This window comes from Cantharellus anzutake (genome assembly GCF_015039405.1).
Source record: "Cantharellus anzutake strain C23 chromosome Unknown EI90scaffold_16, whole genome shotgun sequence".
Classification (NCBI taxonomy): domain Eukaryota; kingdom Fungi; phylum Basidiomycota; class Agaricomycetes; order Cantharellales; family Hydnaceae; genus Cantharellus; species Cantharellus anzutake.
In genome coordinates, this window is record NW_024066966.1 from 777,445 (window position 1) to 796,192 (window position 18,748).

The following is an 18,748-nucleotide window of genomic DNA, read 5'->3' on the forward strand; positions in this document are numbered from 1 at the left end:
GGATTGAATTTGGCGTTGAACTTCCAGTCCAGCTGCAAGAGTCTCTGCACAGTCAATTATAATAGCATTGTCCTTTACCTTCATTTTGGATGTTTTATACGCGATTTGGTGGTTCTCAGGGTTGATGCCCATCTCAGATGTGATCTTCGCCAGCGACTGTTCAGCAGTCCAGTCATCGAGGATGTCCAAGACATGGAGGACTGTTGGTTTAGAAGGGTCCAGGGTATGAAGGGGCACTTCAACTTGTAGGCCTGAAAGGGCGTTAGGTAGTCCATAAAAACGAAAAGGAGTTTGATGACTCACCAAAACCCTGCTTGGCCCCAGCAGTTTTGCTGGCTAGCCTCGCTGAGGCCCTATTGACCGATGATAGCTCAGACTGAGTAGTAACATTGGATGACGTGGAAGGTTGGGTGGTCACGCCTTCGAATAGATTGATGGCGTTTGCGAGAGTGATTGGCGCATTTGATGTTGTCATGGTATGACTGAGATACTTTTGAACACGCGTGCGGATGGCATTGCTGGAAAGCACTTGATCCCCTGTAAAATATAGAGCTGGTTGAGAATGTTGAAACAGATGTAAGCAGTACTAGTGAGACGGAAGTGGGACGAACAATCATCAGGGACCCAGCATGACACCTGATCATTTCGGCCATTGCCGTCAAGAAGGGCATCAAGAACAATGGCTGAATTGTCGGGCAAATATTTTGCATGCCCATTGACTAGACATTTTGAGAGTGCATCCTGCCGAGTTCTAGGGAGTGGAACCAGGTCCGTTGCTCCAAGTAGGTATGCAATGGGCCATAGGGAGCGTTTTTCACGATTCTCCTCCCAGAATTCGAGGTTGAGTTTCTGAATAGAATTCATTGTAGTGAAATTGAGTGCTGAGAGATGCAAACTGAGGCTCCAGGAGTCAGTGCAGAACAAGAGCCATGAGACGCGCGTTTTATACCTGACTTACGGTCACCGATGAGAAGGCTGCCAATGTCAGATCTCATCAGCTTGTGCTTCGCATAAACAACAACAACAACAAACACGGTTGTTGCACGTGGGACGGTCTAAGCACTCAATGCCGGGACCCCAGCTGAGCTGTCAACAGATATGGTTACATTGGTTTTATATTGGCTTCTATTTTTGCCCAAATTAGCTACCATTTTTGGATTTCCACATGATCCGGCTAAGTCATTTAGCCAAATTTGACGCGTCGATCTTTTTGCACCTTGCTGTAATTGAATCGTATGCGTGGTCCAGGCGGAGCACGGCGGTCCACAACTCGTCTTTCGTTGTGTAGTCCACGGAAATGTCGTGGCGCATAACCATCTCCCGACGCATTTCGCCAGGGATGGCATTCAGGAAACGTTCATTGAACGTTGCCTGGTCAGGAGGCGTGATCATCTCCCCAGCTGCACGATACAGCTGGTTATAGAAGTGTTTGATTCCCTTCGCGGAATCGTATGAAAGTGTTTTGAACGCTTTCGTGGATGCTACTGCTGCAGACTTCTTGATGAAGGTGCAGATAAGGATCTCTAGTAGATCCCAGAATGGGGGGGTTACCCCGTTCTGCACTCCAATGCGTATATAGTGCATCAGGAGGTCTTGTGCCTCGCCTTCAACGGCGGTTGTCAAAGTGTGGACGTGAAACTCGTTGTAAGCTTCACCCTTCCACCCACACGACGACATATAGGCTAGCCAGGAGTGCAGCCAGTTGTGGAATATCTTCGAGTTATTCTCTCCAGACCATTTGATGGTCGGAGTCAGTCCCTGCATCTTCTTGAGCAGTTCTGGGCGTACATCTGCAGGCAGTGGCTGCAGGATTCGGACCTCCACACTTCGGCGTGCAGATTCAAGAAGCTGAGTCATGAACTCAGATGGATCAGGCACTACTCGTGCCGCCGGTGCTGCGTATGAACGCATGGTTGAGTCAAACAAACCGGGTCGTACAGACGAGCGGTTTGGAAAGTTGGATGAAGGCTCCCGTTTTGCTTCGGTGCCAAATAGGTCAGGAAATGGTGGGTTGGGCCAGGACGAGCCACCCTCGCCACCATCCTCGTCATCACCATCGCCACTCGGACGGCGGGGCCTTCTTCCCGAGTTAGACCTAACTTGGTCTACACGCCTCTTGCCCCCTTCTGGAGCCGCAGGCGGTTGTGAGAATCGGTGGTAGTTATCCAGCACTCGTCTGAGTGCTGTGCCGTGGGACAGTCTTTCGGGGTCTTCACCGTTTGCCCCACGACCCACGTTGTATACGAATGCTGCGTCTGCATCCAGACGGGCGTTAAAGTCAAAAGTAGATTCGCTGAGACTACGCTTAGCGAAGATAGGTCTGACCTTGGCGGGCTGTCCGCCAATGTCATCTACACGATCCTGGACATAGATCGGGCGTTTTTTCCGTGCGTAGTAATCGTACGGAACACTGGTGGCTTCCGCGTCACCGTCTTCCTCTTGTATCGTCTCCACAGTGGCCTTCATCGGCACTGCTTTCTTTCTCCCGTGGTCGGGAGGGAAATTACGCGTTTGAGTAGCGTCAACGCTTGGTATCTTCACCCCACTGTTCGTGGGTTGGGACGACAGAATGAACGGCGCGGGCACGAAGCCTGGCCTGAAATGGAATGGAGAAGTTCCACTCTCCCCTGTAATCGATGATCCAGCCAGTTGTCCTGGGTCGATCTCCCTACCCTTTCCTTTGGCGTCAGTGGTTACTGGCGCCATCGACGGGGTAGGTGGCTTAGTTCCACTAAAGATAGGAACAAAACGTCCGTCAGATTCTTGTACCTCGACAGACGCGCGTGAACTTGTCGCCTCTGTGACGACGGCAGAGACAGTGGGGATCCCTCCAGGTATGGGGACCCCACTGATTGGTTGACCCGTTGGATTAACGGGAACTACAGGGACCTCCTGGGGCGCTTGCGCCTCCACAGTGGGTTTAGTGATTTGTTGACCCATTTGATTAACGGGGACTACAGGGACCTCTTGGGGCGCTTGCGCCTCAACAGCGGTTTTTTTCGTCTGGTCAGAGACGACGATGGGGTTTCCACCCGTTGTTGGGTTCACTGGAGGGTTTGCAGATGGGTTATCCACCGTTGCTGCGGGTGGCTTTGGCTCGTCGCGTCGAGAGAGTGCGAGGAGAATTTCGTTAAGTTTCTCATTAAGTCTTTCCTCCACCTTAATGATGTTACGATCTAGACGAGCGATGTTGTCGCTATTCCCAGAGATCTGGGTATTCATGTTACGGACATCGCCTCTCAAGTCGGCGATGTCGTCGTCAACTTGGTCGACGCGATTTCTTAGTACTCGCACCGTTTCAGACGCGAGGGAGTGGGTTGGGGATGGAGGACGCGACGTGCGCATTGGGACGAATGCCGCGAGAGTCTCCGCTGCGAGGGCTTCAGACGTTGTGACTTCGTCAACGTCTCTCATATAGGTGGGACGCGTCTGAGACGCGTCCCTGGGCCCTTGCAGGCCCAGATCGCCACCATCACTTGAGGTGGTGTCGTCTTCCGCCCTACGGCTAGTGGAGGGGCCGGCCGTGTTGGCAGGAGCGTTGGACGTGCTCCTGGTGTTGTATCTCCACGACATCCAGAAGAGGTGTCGAGTTGTTCAACAAGTTCGCGTGAGAACTTGATCGAAGTCGCGTGTTGTCAGGGGCCGACGACGCGCGCGTTGCCAAATGGGATTCCGGCGCCGGTAACGCGGTGCCGAGAATGGAAAGAGAATAATAGCGTAAAAAAGTGAAAGGTTATCTTACTAGTTTGGGGACGGTAATGTTCCGTTCCCCCGTTCGCCTCAGGCCTCAGTAATCCGTCTAAGTATACGCTTGATTTGGCTGTATATTGACGGGGTAGAAGTAAAGGCTAATCTGCCTTTTACAGCTACCCCGAGGGTTTATATACAATCTTATACATTCTCGGCACAAATAAATAGAGAAGCTTCCGCGACGCTAAATTAGCGTCGCGACATAATTATTACACAACACAACATCAACTGATGTTGTGGGCGGAATATAGACATGGGCCGGGGCCTCACAATCCTCTACCATGTTGAAGTCGCCTAGTAGTATGTCAATTCTTACGTGTGTTGTGAGGTGTTTCAGTTCGCTCCAGAAATCCGCATTCTCTTGGCCAGAGGAGGTCATGTTAGGTGCGTAGATTGCTAGGATATTTATTTGGTTTTCTGGTGACCATTCTAAGTTTAGAAGTGCTGCGTGGCCTGGTACTAGGTTCTCAGTGAGGGTTGGTTCGTTTTTGATGAAGTCTTTGTTTAGTATTATTGCCACACCGCCCGCTCGTGAGTGGGTCGGGTTGTAGGAGTGTATTATTTGGTGGGTTTGTTTGTATCTCTCATTCAGGTAGTTTTTTTGGGGCTCATCTGTGTGCGTTTCTGACAGGCAAAGGATGGCTAGTTTCTCTTTTTTCATCTTGTTCATGACTAGGTTCCATTTGTGCTTGGTATTTTGGCTGTTGGCGCCTTTGATGTTAAGGGCGCCTATTTTTATCTGTCCTGTTTTCTGTGTTGGGTCTCTACCGCCCCTGAGGCGGAGTGGGCGTCTGTTTTTTCTGGGTATTGTGTCATGGGGTGTTTGGTCACTTCTGGGGGGGATTTCGGGTGTTTCTTTGTTTATATTGGGCGCCACAGTTCGCTTTATACTCATCCCTGTGCCCACCGTGGCCGAGGCACGGGGGTGAGGCAGGATTGTCTTTGCGGCCTCTTCACCTCCTTGCATGAGTGAAGGGGGGCCTCGTGGTTTTGTGCTGATATGCTGACCAGCACTATCAGGTGGCTCCGGGTGCGCCACTCTCCCCGCCAGGTGCACCTTTTGTGCACTTAGAGGGGCCGGTTCTGTGTATTTATTAGTGTGTGTGTTCATTGGGTGTTGTAGTCAGTTTGGAAACTTGACTAGGTTGTCGCGGTATTGGGGTTGTTAGTTATGTATTGGGATGTTGCGGTTTTTTGCTAGGGTGGGGGATTACATGATGTATCTACCTCTTGTGCTGGAAGGGTGTCTGCCGCGTGGGCCCCTAAGCCTTGCTGGTCTGCCTCTGTAGTTTCCGCGTCCCATCCCCCTACCTCTGTGGTGTGTGTGGGTTTCTTCTCTCGCCATGCTCTGGTGGCCGCTTAGCTCGGTGGCCAGGGAAATGTCTGTGTTGGCTCTCACGGCGTCGTCTGGTTTGTCTGGGTTGGTGATCTCTTTCCAGAAGGGGAGTTCCGTGAGTGGGCACTGGAGTGTCGAGTGGTCGCGGCCTTTGCAGCATCTACATGGCTTGGGGGGGTTCCTTTTGGCTCCTTTCGCGATGGCTGGGTGGTACCAGACTGTGGCTTCTGCTGCTTCAATCCAGTGGCCGTGCTTCACGATGTCTTCGGGGTGTGGGGACTTGACTAGGAACGTCCAGTGGGTTGCAGTGGTGCCGTGGGTGGTGACTGTCAGAGGTCTTACTCGTGCTGAGTCGATTATTGTTAGACGTTCGTAGTTGTCGGGGACATTTTCGACAAGGTATTTCCCAATTTTCGAGGAGGGGCGGTTCAGGGTGGTTTTTAGGCACGTTTGGACGGCCGTGCGGTCTCTGGCCGTGGCTGCGAACGCCCAGTTTCCAATCCAGTCGGAGGTGAACTCGGAGGCTGGGTGCGCCACAAAGCTGAATGCTTTGGAGAGCCAGAATTGGTGGTAGAGGAGCATTGCGGCATCGCAGAGTGTCAAGCCATCGATCATGATACCCCAGGGGAGGGGGTCGTCTCCCTGGGCATCAATCGCATTGGCAGCCGGTATGGTGCTAAGTGTTTCTGCTGAGTCTGGGAACGCTCTTTTAATGAAGGTGGAGGCATGGTCTTTTGCCTCTTGCATTTTCGTGAGGGAGAACGCCATGTAGAGAGGGATAATGATAACTGCGTGTTCGTTGGCTTGGTTCCAAGCTTCGCAGGCTTCATCGGTTACGTTCAGGCGGAGGTGTGGGCTGTGCATACCGAGGACCTTATAGTCGAAGTCGGCTGGGAGTGGGCGGGCATTGTAGCTGACTTCGGTGTCGTCGGGCGTGTCAAAAGGGCCGGATGCTGGGGTGATCTTCGCTTCGCGGGTTTGTTGGGGCTCGGGTGTGGCTGAGAATTCTTTCTCTGAGACCCGGAGTTGGGATGGCTGGACTTCCTCTGTCAGGCCGCTACTGTCCATGTTTATGCCCGGGGTTGTAGGGGGGGTTTGGGTCGCGGGGACTCTGATAGCGGGTTTGGCAGGGGCTCCGCTACCGAAGCCGGGTAGCGGGTTTGGCATTAGGCTCAGGTCGGGTAGGGCCATTCTGCGTTCTTTTCTAGGGGGGTTGGGGTGTCCGAGGTGGAGTTTCCTCGGTTACGTTTATTACCCGCACTGGTTATGGGGGGGGCGGTGTGGTTAGGGTGCTGAAGTCCGGGCGGCATTGGGGCTTACAGGGTCGGTGGTTCTCGTGGTTGCGCTGCTACTTAAGTGGTCTTTGGGGCACGTGGTGTCGTTTGGCGGGTCGTTTGCCCTTTCGTCTGCTGTACAGTTTTGGGGGGTATGGCCGTAAGTTTTCTCTTACTTCTTTTTTTTTTTTTTTTTTTTTTTTTTTTTTTTTTTAATTTAAGTTTAGATTTTTCGGTTATATGTGCGCATTTGTTTTCGTTGTTTCTTAGGGAGGGGGGTGTTTTGGGTGGCTTAGACTGCTGGGAGGTTTTCCTAGGCTTCTACCGCCCCGTTTGGCGAACGGGGCCCTAGCGGCTCACTTGGGTACAGTGAGGGTGGCCCTGCTGGCGCAGGGTCGGCAGGTTGGGGACTTGTTTGCCTGGTTAGCCTCTCTCCCCGGTACTGGCAGTCACCCCTCGTTTCGTTTAGGTTTCGTGTGTTTCTTAGGTTCCTAGTTTAACGACTTTGCGGTCGAGAAATCACATTTTTCATCATCCATCTAACTTGACCCTTCGCTACGGTACGTGTGTATCACTTGGTATCGAAAAGGGCGAAAAATGCACGTCATCCCCGTGCTCGATGATCCCATCCGCCTGTGCGCTGTCGTAACACTCTACCTAATATGTCTACTCATCCAGAGGACGTTCGATCGAGAATGCATCGAGCCACAGAACTTTTAAACACGTGAGGTCTCAGCCCAGTCTCAATACTCAATGTCGGAGAGCTTTTTCACTGACCGAACCACTGCTGGACAATTTGGATGGCGTGGTAACCCATGGTGTGGTGGTCGAGAGCGCGTTGGGTGGCACGGTATGACTGACACGGTTTAGGTATTAGTTGGGTCCACTAAGACTCCAGTGCCGATGACTGGTTGAACCGCCTTGTTGTCATTGACTTCTTTGGGTATGAATCTTTCGCGCTTATCTCGCTTAAGTCCCGGTCCATGATGCTATACGTATGATCCTTGAGATTTGAAATAGAACCCTGCATGCTTGCGTTGATTCTGGATAAATCGGCTCCTCATGCTGGCTCTCTCCTCACCACCACCAAACAGTACTTCTTGGGTATGGGTTCCACTCGCTTGTTGAAGTGCTTTTATTGGTCTGACAAACTCTGTATCGCACATATCTCAGTTGCAACCAACAGCGCCGCCATGTCAACTACTACACCAACCCCTTCTGGCACAGCACACTCGTGAGCGGATGTACCCCTTTTCACCTTATGCCAATAATTATGTCTACGACTTTTAGGCACATTGGCAAACTAAGCCCACTTGTTTGGATTTTAATGAGTTTTCCTTTAGTCCTTGTGGGGATTACGATCGCGGCGGTCGCTGTGATCTTTCTCGCCTATAGTCTCATGGCCCTCTACTACGGTCTCACGGTCGTTCTCGTCAGTTGTCTCACTGCTCTCGTGAAATTTTTGGGAGCCTTCTACAAATGGGCGACGGCCTCAATATTGTTTCTCTATCGACACTTCGTGAAGATTTGGAGGCGACTTTCCAAATGGATGAATACATGGCGCAACCACGATCACGACTTACCCATTACCCATAGGGGTTCCCAATCACGGACTACTTGGAGTCCCTCGACTGCTCTCCAAACCCCAGTCGTCAAAACTCCTTCTCCAGCATTGCAGTCTAAATCGAAAATCCGGGAAACCCCTGCACCCATTGCACCACTTGAAGACAAACCCGATGCATCGGAGTGTCCTATATGTTACGAAGAAATGGGTACAGAGCGGCTACCAACGATTGGCGCACCATGCGGCCATGTTCTTTGTCGAGTATGTCGAGAACGGATCGTAGTGCGTGCTGCTGAAAGTAACGTGCGACCAACCTGCCACACTTGCCGTATGCCGTATGATACGGTTACGGTTACTCCAGAAACATTGGACTAACCCGATGGGTCGTACATTCTCAGCGTACTTAGGCAGCACTATATCACTTGAACTCATTCACTATACATCGCATGTTAAAGTCCATTCAATATATAGCCTGAGGGGGATTGATGTCAAGATAATCCTAGCCCAAGACTTGCCATGAACGTCAAGCTCAGACATGACTTTACCTAGCGTTGCCAATGTTTCTGGAGCGCTCCCTGATGCCACTAGTAACGTCAGGGGGTATCGTTTAATTTCTCCTTGGCCAGTCATTTACATATACACGTGGGTTTCGTGCTCCTTGTCATGCTGATCAGGGATCCCTGCACCGCTCTGAACTTTCCGCGTTCATACGGCCCCCAGCTTCCATGGAATTTGCAATTCGGCTAATCATTGCTGAGATTCGTTCATCTCGCCCCTTGCCATCCCTGCCAGTGCCGGACATTGGTCTTTGCATGCCCACGCACCCATTCTCGGGGGTTACTCTATTCGAGAAACAATTCTTCTACGGCGACCGAATGTCTCTACTAGGCTGTTGAAAGGCAGAAGTCTTTATCGCCGACTCTCTTGGGACAATCATGTCGACAATAGCTATGACCCCAATGCACGTCGATGACATGGCCATTCCCGTTATGGTGGAACCCGTGAGTAGTGCGCTCGCAACTGATTCCTACAGCGATGATTGCCATTTTCGAGATTGTGGTGTTTGTCTCGGTTGATAGCTCACTAACCTTAGTGTTGGGTGAATTACCTAGATCCGCAGAAGCTTTCGGTCCTGCCTCCATTGTCCGTGCCTTCTTGTACTTCGTGCTTCAATCCCCAACTGTATTCAATTTGATGACTGATTAATCGTGATCCCTCAGGCCCGAGGCTCATTCGTCCTTACATTCATTCAGAGATTGCGACTCAGTGCACTCGACGTGCATGATTACTCGGACTCCCTCGTATCCGACCTGCGAAGAAATGTGCAGATCGGAAATGGATCATATAAAGTCTGCTCCCTTGACCTCTCGCATCTGCTGACGTATTCAGAATTTCCGACCCAAGCAAAGGGGCGTGGTGGAAAGCTATCCCCACCTTCATCGTCTTCGCCTCTTTCTTCCGGTTTGTCTCCTTGAGCCTACGAACCGAATTCCGGAAATTGCAGAAATGGTGCGAACGGCGATATCATTCCTCCAGTGAAAATTTGGAGAGATTGCTCTGCGGCAGTGAAAACTTGGCTTCCTGTTCCTAAGTTGTCCACGGTGCGCACGACTATTCGGTCTCAGCATCGCTTCCCCCGCGTTACTACTGGGATCGCGAACCAAGGAGTCGTCTGCCGATCATGCCTCTTAGAAACATGTCCGATTTGTTACGAAAGATTGGATGCATGCAACGCAACCCCGAATGACCAACGCACCATGTCGTCATGTTTGCTGTGGAACGTGCTGGGGACAGGTGGTAACGAGACTGCAGCTGGAAGGAATGCCAAACCAGAAGTGGATTTGCTTCCGAGTCAGCTAGAAACACCGGATTGGCCAACTGTTCGCTGAACGATGGTTGCCTTTGAATAGTTTACCGCAAAATAGAGCAAGGACCCCTCTTTGTTGCATGAGCTGGATACGGCAAACTGGTTTCATCATCAACTTCTGGGTCGCTTAGAGCTTGGGGACTGCTCCTTACAATTGGCATTATTATCTCTCCGGCTGCACTTGTTCCCTTGCACCCGTATAGCTCTTGGTCTTTTCACGCTCATATGATGATCACATAGCCGCCGGGCTGACTTTGCAGGTAAACCCGCTTTTCTGCGAAGACTACCACGAGAGCTTTACTAAAAAATTATCTTATTGGTACCGTTGACATTGTCGCGGGCTCCATATATCTTAGGTGCATCATTGGGTTGCAGCGTTTAAGATGCAACCTTTGACCATTGCCAGACACCCCTAGTCGGAACGCCTCACGCCCTGCACAGCTTTGGTCCTACCACATTGATCAAGAAACAAGAGCCAGTGCTGGGCTAGAGCGCAAATAGCCGTTTTTCCTCATTTGAGCCAACAGTTGTGCCCACCTGCCGCCGAAGGGCAACCACCCCCCTCCTGATCCTGCTATTGCTATTGGCCTGGTCACCAGAAACATTCCTCCAGCGGAAACTGTTGTTCTCGCTCCCACCCTGTCTACATGCTGCTGAAAACAGGGCAGATGCCTTCAGGAAATCACGACTGGGACACAGTTGAATGTCAGCGACGGAACCAATCGCGCATCTGCGACTGGCGTGAGCGCCTAAACTGTGCGTTGCCGAATACGGAATGGCACAGGGTTATTGCCGGACTTCGTTTTCCCTCGACCCATCCAGCTTTAAGGGAAGAACCGGGCGTGTTTGTGGGCCAACCGGTGGTTTTCCAACCTTTATATATAGGGGTTCATAATGACTCAATGGGGAGTCTGTGGAAGCTGTGTCAATGTCAGTGCACCCACCGCCTCCACCCCGGTGCTCGCTGCACAGCCCTCGGGTCCTCTGAGTGTGTCTGACCAACCATTGTTCAGGAGCGCCCTGCTTATTTCATCCAGCCTGCTGTGCACATTCCTGCGCGCCTAGTAGCGTTTGCGTAGTTATAAAAGGGTTGGGGGCTCTTTCCTACGGCACTCTCCTGAGCCTTGGCTCTCCCCGCTCTGATCTGATGATAGTCCCGTTTTCTGCATCCCGGGTAGTAGAACTTCCCTTAAGGTGGGAGTCTTTTTGACTGAACGCCCAGTTCCGCCGATTTTGACAAGTCAGACACCGGCACAATCGGTTTTCTACCAAAGGGCGGCGACTCACGCCAACAGCTCTAGCAGCTCCACTCATTTGGCACCATCACCCGTGACAACATCATCATCGACACCGTCTCCGTTAGCAGCCACGTCCCTCACACGTGCCCACCTCACAGCTAACCAACCGCCCATCACAGAACTTCCCATATTAGTCATGCACGACCAAGTCTTGTTGCCATTGCCATTATTTCGTCATTCGCAACTCCAGCACTTTTGATCTTAGCGACATATGTCCTAATAAAGTGTTTGAGAGGCGCTTGGAGCCCGTTCGGACGTCTGCGCGAGTGTACTAGGGACGTACTAACGTTCCTTTATGGGCTCTCGGAAGGAGGGCTAAAGCGTGTCTTTCGTGCCGATCGTTTGGGTCGTATCGCTCGACGACCGACAACGGAATCTTCCCCTGGACCGATTCTACCCACGGTCTTATCGCTGCCCTCAGCCTCCATCCTGTCGGAAAATACCTCATCGAGGCCTCCGCCACCATCACCAATATCGAAAAATCCCTACTCCATCCCACCTGCTCAAAACAGATCCGAGGGTCTGGAGTGCCCTATATGTTATGAGGAAATGGATAGTACACGCCCGCCAGCAATGGGCGCGCCATGTGGACACGTTCTTTGCCGCGCGTGCCGAGCGCTCATTCTAAACCATGCCCTAGAGAATCGTGTAGTACCGACCTGCCATGTTTGCCGTTTACCTTATGAATAAATGTAATGATGAATGCCCTGAACAGCAGCCAATTACTGCAAATATGCCGCCCCACAGATGAATCCTGCACTGCATTCAATGGCGATACCGACTCACATATGTACGTACCGGTGCCCGCTACATTAACTTTCGGTCGGGGCCCCAGTATGATATGCACGGCGGGAATGATTTGCTGTGGTGGGGCACAGACTAGCATACGATCGTGTCGCGGATGGCTAGTTTGACGTTTCCTCAGGTGGTGCCTTATAATTATGGAACGTTTGTTGGGACAGAGAGCTGGAGGCCAGCCACGAGTCGTCCAATTATTGACATTGGCGGCTCTTTCCTAATACGGGGTTGAACGGCCGATCGTGGAATATCTCTATCTCTATACTCCAATGTCCAACGCATCCGCTAAACAGAAATTATGGGGAGGAAGATTCACCGGGGCTACCGATCCACTGTAAGGATGCACCTTTATGCTCTCGATCTATGGCTAACATCATTCTTCGTTAGCATGAATGCCTTCAACGAGTCCCTTAGTTATGATAAACGCATGCATTCCCAAGACATCAAGGGCTCTATTGCTTATTCGAAAGCTCTATTCTTGGGAGGCATCATTACAGAAGAGGAGCGAGACAATTTGATTCGCGGATTGGAAGCTGTTGGGGAGGAGTGGGCTAAAGGCCAAGTTAGTCATTTCGGACATTTCGGACTATTCAATAACTTCGCTCAACAATTTGTACATGACAGTTCAAGATCCAGCCAGATGATGAGGATATTCATACTGCCAACGAACGACGGCTGTCCGAGCTCATTGGACCACTTGGTGGAAAGCTTCACACTGGTCGGTCCCGAAACGACCAGGTGGCGACTGACATGCGGTTGTGGTTGTTGGAAGAGGTCGAGACCATTCGCTCGGCGCTGATCGACTTGATCAGTGTCATTGTGGAGCGAGCCGATAAGGAGAAAGATGCCCTCCTTCCTGGATACACGCATTTACAGGCAAGTCTTCAAGAGAGATCGGACAAACTTAGTCGCTGAAACGTCCAGTTAGAGGGCTTTACCCATACGGTGGTCTCATCTTTTGCTATCCCACGCTTTTTCGCTCAACAATGACCTTGAGCGGATAACTCAACTCAAACCACGTATCTCCGTTCTACCTCTGGGCTCTGGTGCACTTGCTGGGAATGCTTTCAGTCTGGATCGCGAATTCCTAGCCAAGGAGCTCGGATTCGCATCTATTGCGGAGAACTCTCTCTTTGGTGTTGGCGACCGGGATTTCATCATTGAATTCATGATGTGGGCAAGTTTGACGATGACGCATCTCTCTCGCTTATCTGAGGATCTCATAATATACACAACCGCTGAGTTTGGCTTCTTGACGCTGAGTGATGCATACAGGCAAGTTACAATGAGAGCACTTAGAGCGGCGGGACTGAACAAAGGGATTTAGCACTGGCTCGAGTATGATGCCACAGAAAAAGAACGCGGATTCATTGGAGTTATTGCGAGGGAAGTCGGGTCGAGTATTTGGAAACGTCAGTTTCTGGATCTGGGCTTATGTGTTACGAGTTCGTTGATGATATTCCTAGATGTCCGGTTTCCTCGTCACACTCAAAGGGTTGCCCTCGACCTACAATAAGGACCTTCAAGAAGATAAAGAGCCATTGTTTGACACAGTGGACACAGTGTCGGCATGTCTCCGTATAGCGGAAGGGGTTATTGCGACATTAGAGGTAAATTATTCCTGTCTGTACAAGATGCGGAGCCGACGGTGTTACAGATTCATCCAGATAGGATGAAGAAAGCTCTTACCATGGACATGCTAGCCACTGACTTGGCTGACTATCTCGTGAGAAAAGGGGTTAGTGTGTTTGTTTGGAATTGCTTTGGAATCTCTTGCTAATGGTGCACGGTAGATTCCATTCCGGGAGACGCACCATATTTCTGGTCGAGCTGTAGCGCTGGCAGAACAGCGAGGAGTCCAGATATCAGACATTTCACTGGGGGACCTACAGATCCTAAGCAGCAAATTTGAGGAGGATGTGAAACATGTCTTCGACTTCGAATCGAGTGTGGAGAAGCGAGCTTCAATTGGTGGCACTAGCAGGGCAATGGTGGGCCGACAGGTAGATGTTTTACGGAATAATCTGGCCCTGGCTAGGCAGGCATAATTCTGCGGAATGTGTCGTCTAATTCAAGCCTGTGCATACGGCGCGGTTTGAGGAACGTAAAATTCCAATTCCTATGTAGTCTGGGATCTGGCAGTGTCCGTGATTTCCAATTCGGGCTTCTGAGTGTTGAATCCGGTGCTGTGCAGAAACACACAAACAACCCCTCAAATCTCTTTCCCGAGCGACCGCTTCGTCGACCTTCCCATTGTTAAGCTCAGCACTTCCAAGTTGACCTTTAAGTGCTCAGACAACTTTAATACAGCGACTCCCACCAACTATCGTATAAATTTCCGCAACGCGTCAAACGCTCCACCATGGCTCGAGACAGATTAGCAGCTTTAAGGGTGAGTTTCCAGCGCGGCCTTTGAAAATTTTATCAGTATTTATGCCCACAAAACAGGCACAACAGGGCGGCCAGTATGATAACATAAGGTCCGTTATTATCTCCCTGCGCGAGATCCCAACACCGGTACTCAACCTTGCCTTATTCCGCAGCGAGCCTTCCTATCCTGCTCAGTCAACACCAGAACGCTATCAGTCACCCCCTTCTGGCGGCCGACGGGGCAACCCGTTCGCCCAACCTCAGCAACAATCAGAACGGTACGAAATGGAGGAGCGTAACCCCCCCGTGAGCGCTAATGCCAACGGCGCGGGCTATGGTGATGATGACATGTCTGGTTTCTATTCAGAGGTACGACCGAGATCACAACATGTCATTCAGGAAATTAATTGGCTGTGCTCGTTGAAGATAACATCAATCCAAGAGGACATCAAAACATTCAATAGCCACGTCCAACAAATCTCCGAGTTGCACTCGAGGTCGTTAAATAATGTGGATGACGAAATTAGTAAGCGTAATGCTTCCCAGCTTGAGGCTCTCGTGGAGGATACGAGCGCACTTGGTGCTGTTTTAAAACGCCGCGTCAAGGCTCTCGAGCGGCAGGTGGGCTCAGGGCGTGAAGCGCAGATCAAGAAGAACCAGGTACACTGCCACTACGATCGGCCATCGCGTAATTTTACTGACGACGAACATCCTTTTAGATTGGGTTGGTTAAGTCCAAGTTCGTTGAGGCGATTCAGAGCTACCAAGAGGTTGAGCGCCAATATCGTGCTAAATATAAACAACGCGTTGAACGACAATTCCGTATTGTTAAACCCGATGCAACCCCAGAAGAGGTGAAAGCTGTTACCGAGGACGATGGGGCTCAGATCTTCTCACAAGCTGTTCGTCTCATCTCTCTTTGACAATGCATTTCCGTTTCCTTACTGAACTATGATTAGCTAATGAGCTCCAACCGATATGGTGAATCGCGGGCGGCATATCGTGAGGTCCAGGAGCGACATGCCGATATCAAGCGAATTGAGAAGACTCTGACTGAGCTGGCGCAGCTGTTTAATGATGTGGGTTCCACTACGCTTTCTTTTGGAAACATACTTATCTTTGTGCGCGTCTAGATGAGTGTCATGGTTGAGCAGCAAGATGAAGCTATTGATGTCATTGAAGGGCACGCAGAAATCGCCGAGAAGGATCTCGAGACAGGGTAAGAGTCGTATTCTCCTTATTCAGGCTATCACTGATGAACCACGCTTCCTATTTACTTCCAGGCTGCAGCACACGGAAAAAGCTGTTAACTCGGCGCGGGCAGCTCGCAAGAAGCGTTGGATCTGTTTCTTCATTTGCCTTATCATCCTTGCGATCATCGGCATCGTCGTCGGTGTAGTCGTCTCAAATAACCTGAAACCTAAGCATTAGCGCTTATTGTTCGTTCGTTTCCTTCACTTTCACGTCTTGGTTTACAATAAAGCAATTACAATCATTATCTCGTTTTGATGGAAAGGACTTTTTCTTAATACCTAACTTCTGGTCTTTCCTTTATGTCTTCCTCGATTCATGTCGCTTATCGTCTTTATATTATTGCAAATCTGATCACTCCCCTTCTGCCTGGTGACATGTCTGACTTATGTAGTCGTCCCCGTCAAGACAACCTATATCTGTCGCGTGATTCCATCACTCCTAGTCTCTCACGGCCTAAACCGAAACGAAACCGTCGCCAAGTTGGACACTTTACAACAACGACAAACGCCAGAGTGCTTTTCGTGCCGCCTCGTGGGTGGGGCGGTCCTCGTAGGCGTCGGTACTCACAGTCTCTATCACTCAAGGAAAGTGGGCTTACGCGGCGGACCGAAGACGTTGTTTGGAAGCAGAGTAATGGCTGGTCTTGGTGTCTGTGAGTTGAACGCCGCCTACAGAAGTCATGCCAAAGGAGAGGGGACTGATATATTTTGTTTGCAAAGTCCTCGTTACTGCAGGGTTTGCTAGGATGTATGGGGTGCAACATGCTGATGTCGTCCGGTTGTCAGAGAAATTTGGTAACCGTCCTGCTGGGAGCACGGATCAATAACACCCAACCCAACCTGCCACTCTGTAAACCTATATGGATATTGGCATTATAGTCATTGTGTGGCTCAGATCTGACTCCGCTCCCACAAAAGTCGAGTCCTAGCCTGCCAGGGTTCCGTTCTTTCCCCGCCTTCGACTCTGGTTCTCGCCAGCCCAACCTCGCATCCGTTCACATGTCTTTCGTATTCGGACGGCTTCTGCCCCTTGGCGGTTATTTAAGTCGGCAACGGACGAGGCCAGCTTTCTTTTGTTCTCCACCGCTAGGCTGTGGAACTGTCCCAGACCCTTTTTCAATGATGGTCCTCCCTCTGCCCCGTAGATAGCCAATTACTACCCAATTTGTCTTTCCCCCCTCCCGTCCGACAACTGCATCGACTTTTCAACTTTACCGCCTGCTGGAAAGGATCGTCCTTTCATTTTGTGGAGTCCTTTTCAACCAATTATTTGCGTATGTGTCGGGGGTCTCCAGTGGAAATAATGATGGAGTGGATGGCAAAACGTTTGTGGGTGCTAAGTTGATGCACACCTTTTACTTTCACATACTACTGAGGATCATGCTAAGTCCGCCCTTTGGAAGCGCTTGAAGCTCCCATCCTTCGCTCCAAAGTTATTGGGTAGATGAGGAGCTCACTTGCCCATGCGTGAGTCGCATCTGAATGCTCACCGTGGCAGTCACTGTGGGAAGCCCCTCTGTCATCGTATCTTCGAAACCGTGCCTGCGCGCGTCGGCCCGGGTTACCCGGTCCCCTGTGTTTAAGTGCGGCGTTTACCCTGCGGGATGGGGCCCTCGTGGGTCCCCCGTGCGCGTGGATTTGATTGCTTATTTACATACTTAATCCCCAGACCATCATCGAGTTATTCCCGACCAAATTAGATCGCGATTTTTTGTCTCATGCTGTATCATAATCCAAGTATACATAACATGAAATCCTACTTTGTGTATCGCGTCGCCGAGATATATATGTAGTGCGCAGAACTAATTTTACCAACCCTCGTCAGGTGAGTTGGTACATTACCATTGTCAGTTACCACTCGAAGCTTAGTAAATGATCCTTTCTACGAAAACTTGGTAATTTACAAGAGTTTACTTCCCAACTGCTATCCTTAGCACGGGGAACATCGTTCTCTCAAAGGAGGAATTCTGCTCGAGTGCTGGGAGGATAAGCGACGTGATGATCATGGATCCCTGGATCCGTGCGATCAATCTTCCCTGGTTATTCCTTACTCTTTACGTGCACTCACCCCACACCGAAGACGAACCACCTCGCACCGTCAACCTAAACACATCTCACTGCACCAGCCATGTCCGACGACAAACGCCCATCCGTTTGTGTCTTTTGTGGTTCCACTAAAGGGAATCGACCAGAGTTCGCCGACGCCGCTACAGGTAAGCTGTCCGCGTCGATCTCAGGGTGTATCGGTCAGAGTCAATACTGACGAACCGAATCATTCTAGCGCTTGGCCGCGCATTAGCAAATGACAACCGACAACTCATTTATGGCGGAGGTACTTCGGGCCTCATGGGTCGAGTAGCTGCTGCTTGCCGAGAGGCAGGAGGTAGAGTCACAGGGGTGGTGCCACGCGCGATCGCAGAGGGAGGAGGCGAAGGGGATTCTGTTTACAATCCAATTTCCCCCGATTACCCTGATACACTCTTCGTCGGGAACATGCACGAGCGCAAGATGAGGATGGCTGAGTTGGCGGACGGCGGCTTCGTCGGGCTTCCAGGAGGATTCGGAACCTTCGAAGAGGTAATGACAACACCTTTTCGGCTCCCTGTGGTCACTGAATCATATCTTGTTAGGTGCTGGAGGCAGTGACTTGGACAGGGCTCGGAATACACGAAAAACGTCCGTTTAATTTAATTTTTATATGAGAGGCGCTGATCTGATGAGATTCAATAGCGGTGGTACTACTCAATGTCTGTGGATACTACGAGCCATTGAAACTGCTCATATCAAAGGGTAAGCCGACACACTGATGAGGTTGGGATGGTACCATTGCTAACGATCCTGCAACTTGTAGGATTAGAGTACGGGTTTATCAAGCAGGACTTTGCCTCCTTAGTTGTCTTCGTGGAGCCAACTGAAGATGTGGTGGACGAAAATTTCGACTGGGGTGAAGCAACACTCTCAGCACTTAACTCATGGAAAATGCCAGAAGTTGGTGGTATATTCAAAAACTGGGATATGTCCCAGTCATAAAAGTTGTTCCATTACAAGGTGGAACAAATTAATCTGTACGTAGGGGTCGTTTAAAACAAAATAAACGCCCAGAAGCTTTCTTGTTGCATTCTGCGGAGGCGCGCAAGGGCATTTGTTTGGAGTTACCGCGCGGCTCCTACCTTTTGCTTCCGAATCGGTCACATGGGGGGAAAGCTCACAGGTATATAAGGGCCCATCATGTTCGAAC

General features: G+C 50.7%; 7 protein-coding genes across 7 annotated transcripts; 5 read left to right on the forward strand and 2 right to left on the reverse strand.

Annotated features, from left to right (window-relative positions):
* Window positions 1-4,947: 4,947 nt before the first annotated feature.
* Window positions 4,948-6,474, reverse strand: EI90DRAFT_3051219 (uncharacterized protein). The gene is made up of 2 exons (XM_039059823.1): window positions 6,407-6,474; window positions 4,948-6,346 (listed from the first exon to the last, which is right to left on the reverse strand). The coding sequence occupies exon 2, from the start codon at window positions 6,275-6,277 to the stop codon at window positions 4,961-4,963; it is 1,317 nt and encodes a 438-aa protein (XP_038917884.1). The 5' UTR covers window positions 6,278-6,346; window positions 6,407-6,474; the 3' UTR covers window positions 4,948-4,960.
* Window positions 6,475-7,410: 936 nt separating this feature from the next.
* Window positions 7,411-7,755, forward strand: EI90DRAFT_3051223 (uncharacterized protein). The gene is made up of 2 exons (XM_039059824.1): window positions 7,411-7,464; window positions 7,534-7,755. The coding sequence occupies exons 1-2, from the start codon at window positions 7,423-7,425 to the stop codon at window positions 7,648-7,650; spliced, it is 159 nt and encodes a 52-aa protein (XP_038917885.1). The 5' UTR covers window positions 7,411-7,422; the 3' UTR covers window positions 7,651-7,755.
* EI90DRAFT_3288382 (uncharacterized protein) lies at window positions 7,700-8,356 on the reverse strand (the record flags this gene model as incomplete). Its single annotated transcript, XM_039067111.1, has 3 exons — window positions 7,700-7,833; window positions 7,944-8,080; window positions 8,163-8,356. The coding sequence occupies 3 exons, from the start codon at window positions 8,354-8,356 to the stop codon at window positions 7,700-7,702; spliced, it is 465 nt and encodes a 154-aa protein (XP_038917886.1).
* A 414-nt stretch (window positions 8,357-8,770) lies between these two features.
* EI90DRAFT_3051226 (uncharacterized protein) lies at window positions 8,771-9,536 on the forward strand. Its single transcript, XM_039059825.1, has 4 exons — window positions 8,771-8,951; window positions 9,013-9,104; window positions 9,168-9,297; window positions 9,359-9,536. Exons 1-4 carry the CDS (start codon window positions 8,860-8,862, stop codon window positions 9,513-9,515), a joined length of 471 nt encoding a protein of 156 aa, XP_038917887.1. The 5' UTR covers window positions 8,771-8,859; the 3' UTR covers window positions 9,516-9,536.
* A 2,620-nt stretch (window positions 9,537-12,156) lies between these two features.
* EI90DRAFT_3145069 (argininosuccinate lyase) lies at window positions 12,157-13,935 on the forward strand (the record flags this gene model as incomplete). The annotated part of the gene is made up of 8 exons (XM_039065232.1): window positions 12,157-12,221; window positions 12,275-12,449; window positions 12,512-12,763; window positions 12,816-13,162; window positions 13,215-13,299; window positions 13,354-13,497; window positions 13,545-13,625; window positions 13,681-13,935. The coding sequence occupies 8 exons, from the start codon at window positions 12,157-12,159 to the stop codon at window positions 13,933-13,935; spliced, it is 1,404 nt and encodes a 467-aa protein (XP_038917888.1).
* Window positions 13,936-14,249: 314 nt separating this feature from the next.
* On the forward strand, window positions 14,250-15,688 carry EI90DRAFT_2915889 (t-SNARE; the record flags this gene model as incomplete). Its single annotated transcript, XM_039054568.1, has 8 exons — window positions 14,250-14,279; window positions 14,336-14,367; window positions 14,431-14,626; window positions 14,684-14,917; window positions 14,977-15,159; window positions 15,217-15,336; window positions 15,391-15,476; window positions 15,541-15,688. 8 exons carry the CDS (start codon window positions 14,250-14,252, stop codon window positions 15,686-15,688), a joined length of 1,029 nt encoding a protein of 342 aa, XP_038917889.1.
* A 1,882-nt stretch (window positions 15,689-17,570) lies between these two features.
* EI90DRAFT_3051243 (uncharacterized protein) lies at window positions 17,571-18,541 on the forward strand (the record flags this gene model as incomplete). The annotated part of the gene is made up of 5 exons (XM_039059826.1): window positions 17,571-17,723; window positions 17,792-18,087; window positions 18,141-18,186; window positions 18,241-18,300; window positions 18,362-18,541. The coding sequence occupies exons 1-5, from the start codon at window positions 17,639-17,641 to the stop codon at window positions 18,538-18,540; spliced, it is 666 nt and encodes a 221-aa protein (XP_038917890.1). The 5' UTR covers window positions 17,571-17,638.
* Between the last annotated feature and the right edge of the window lie 207 nt (window positions 18,542-18,748).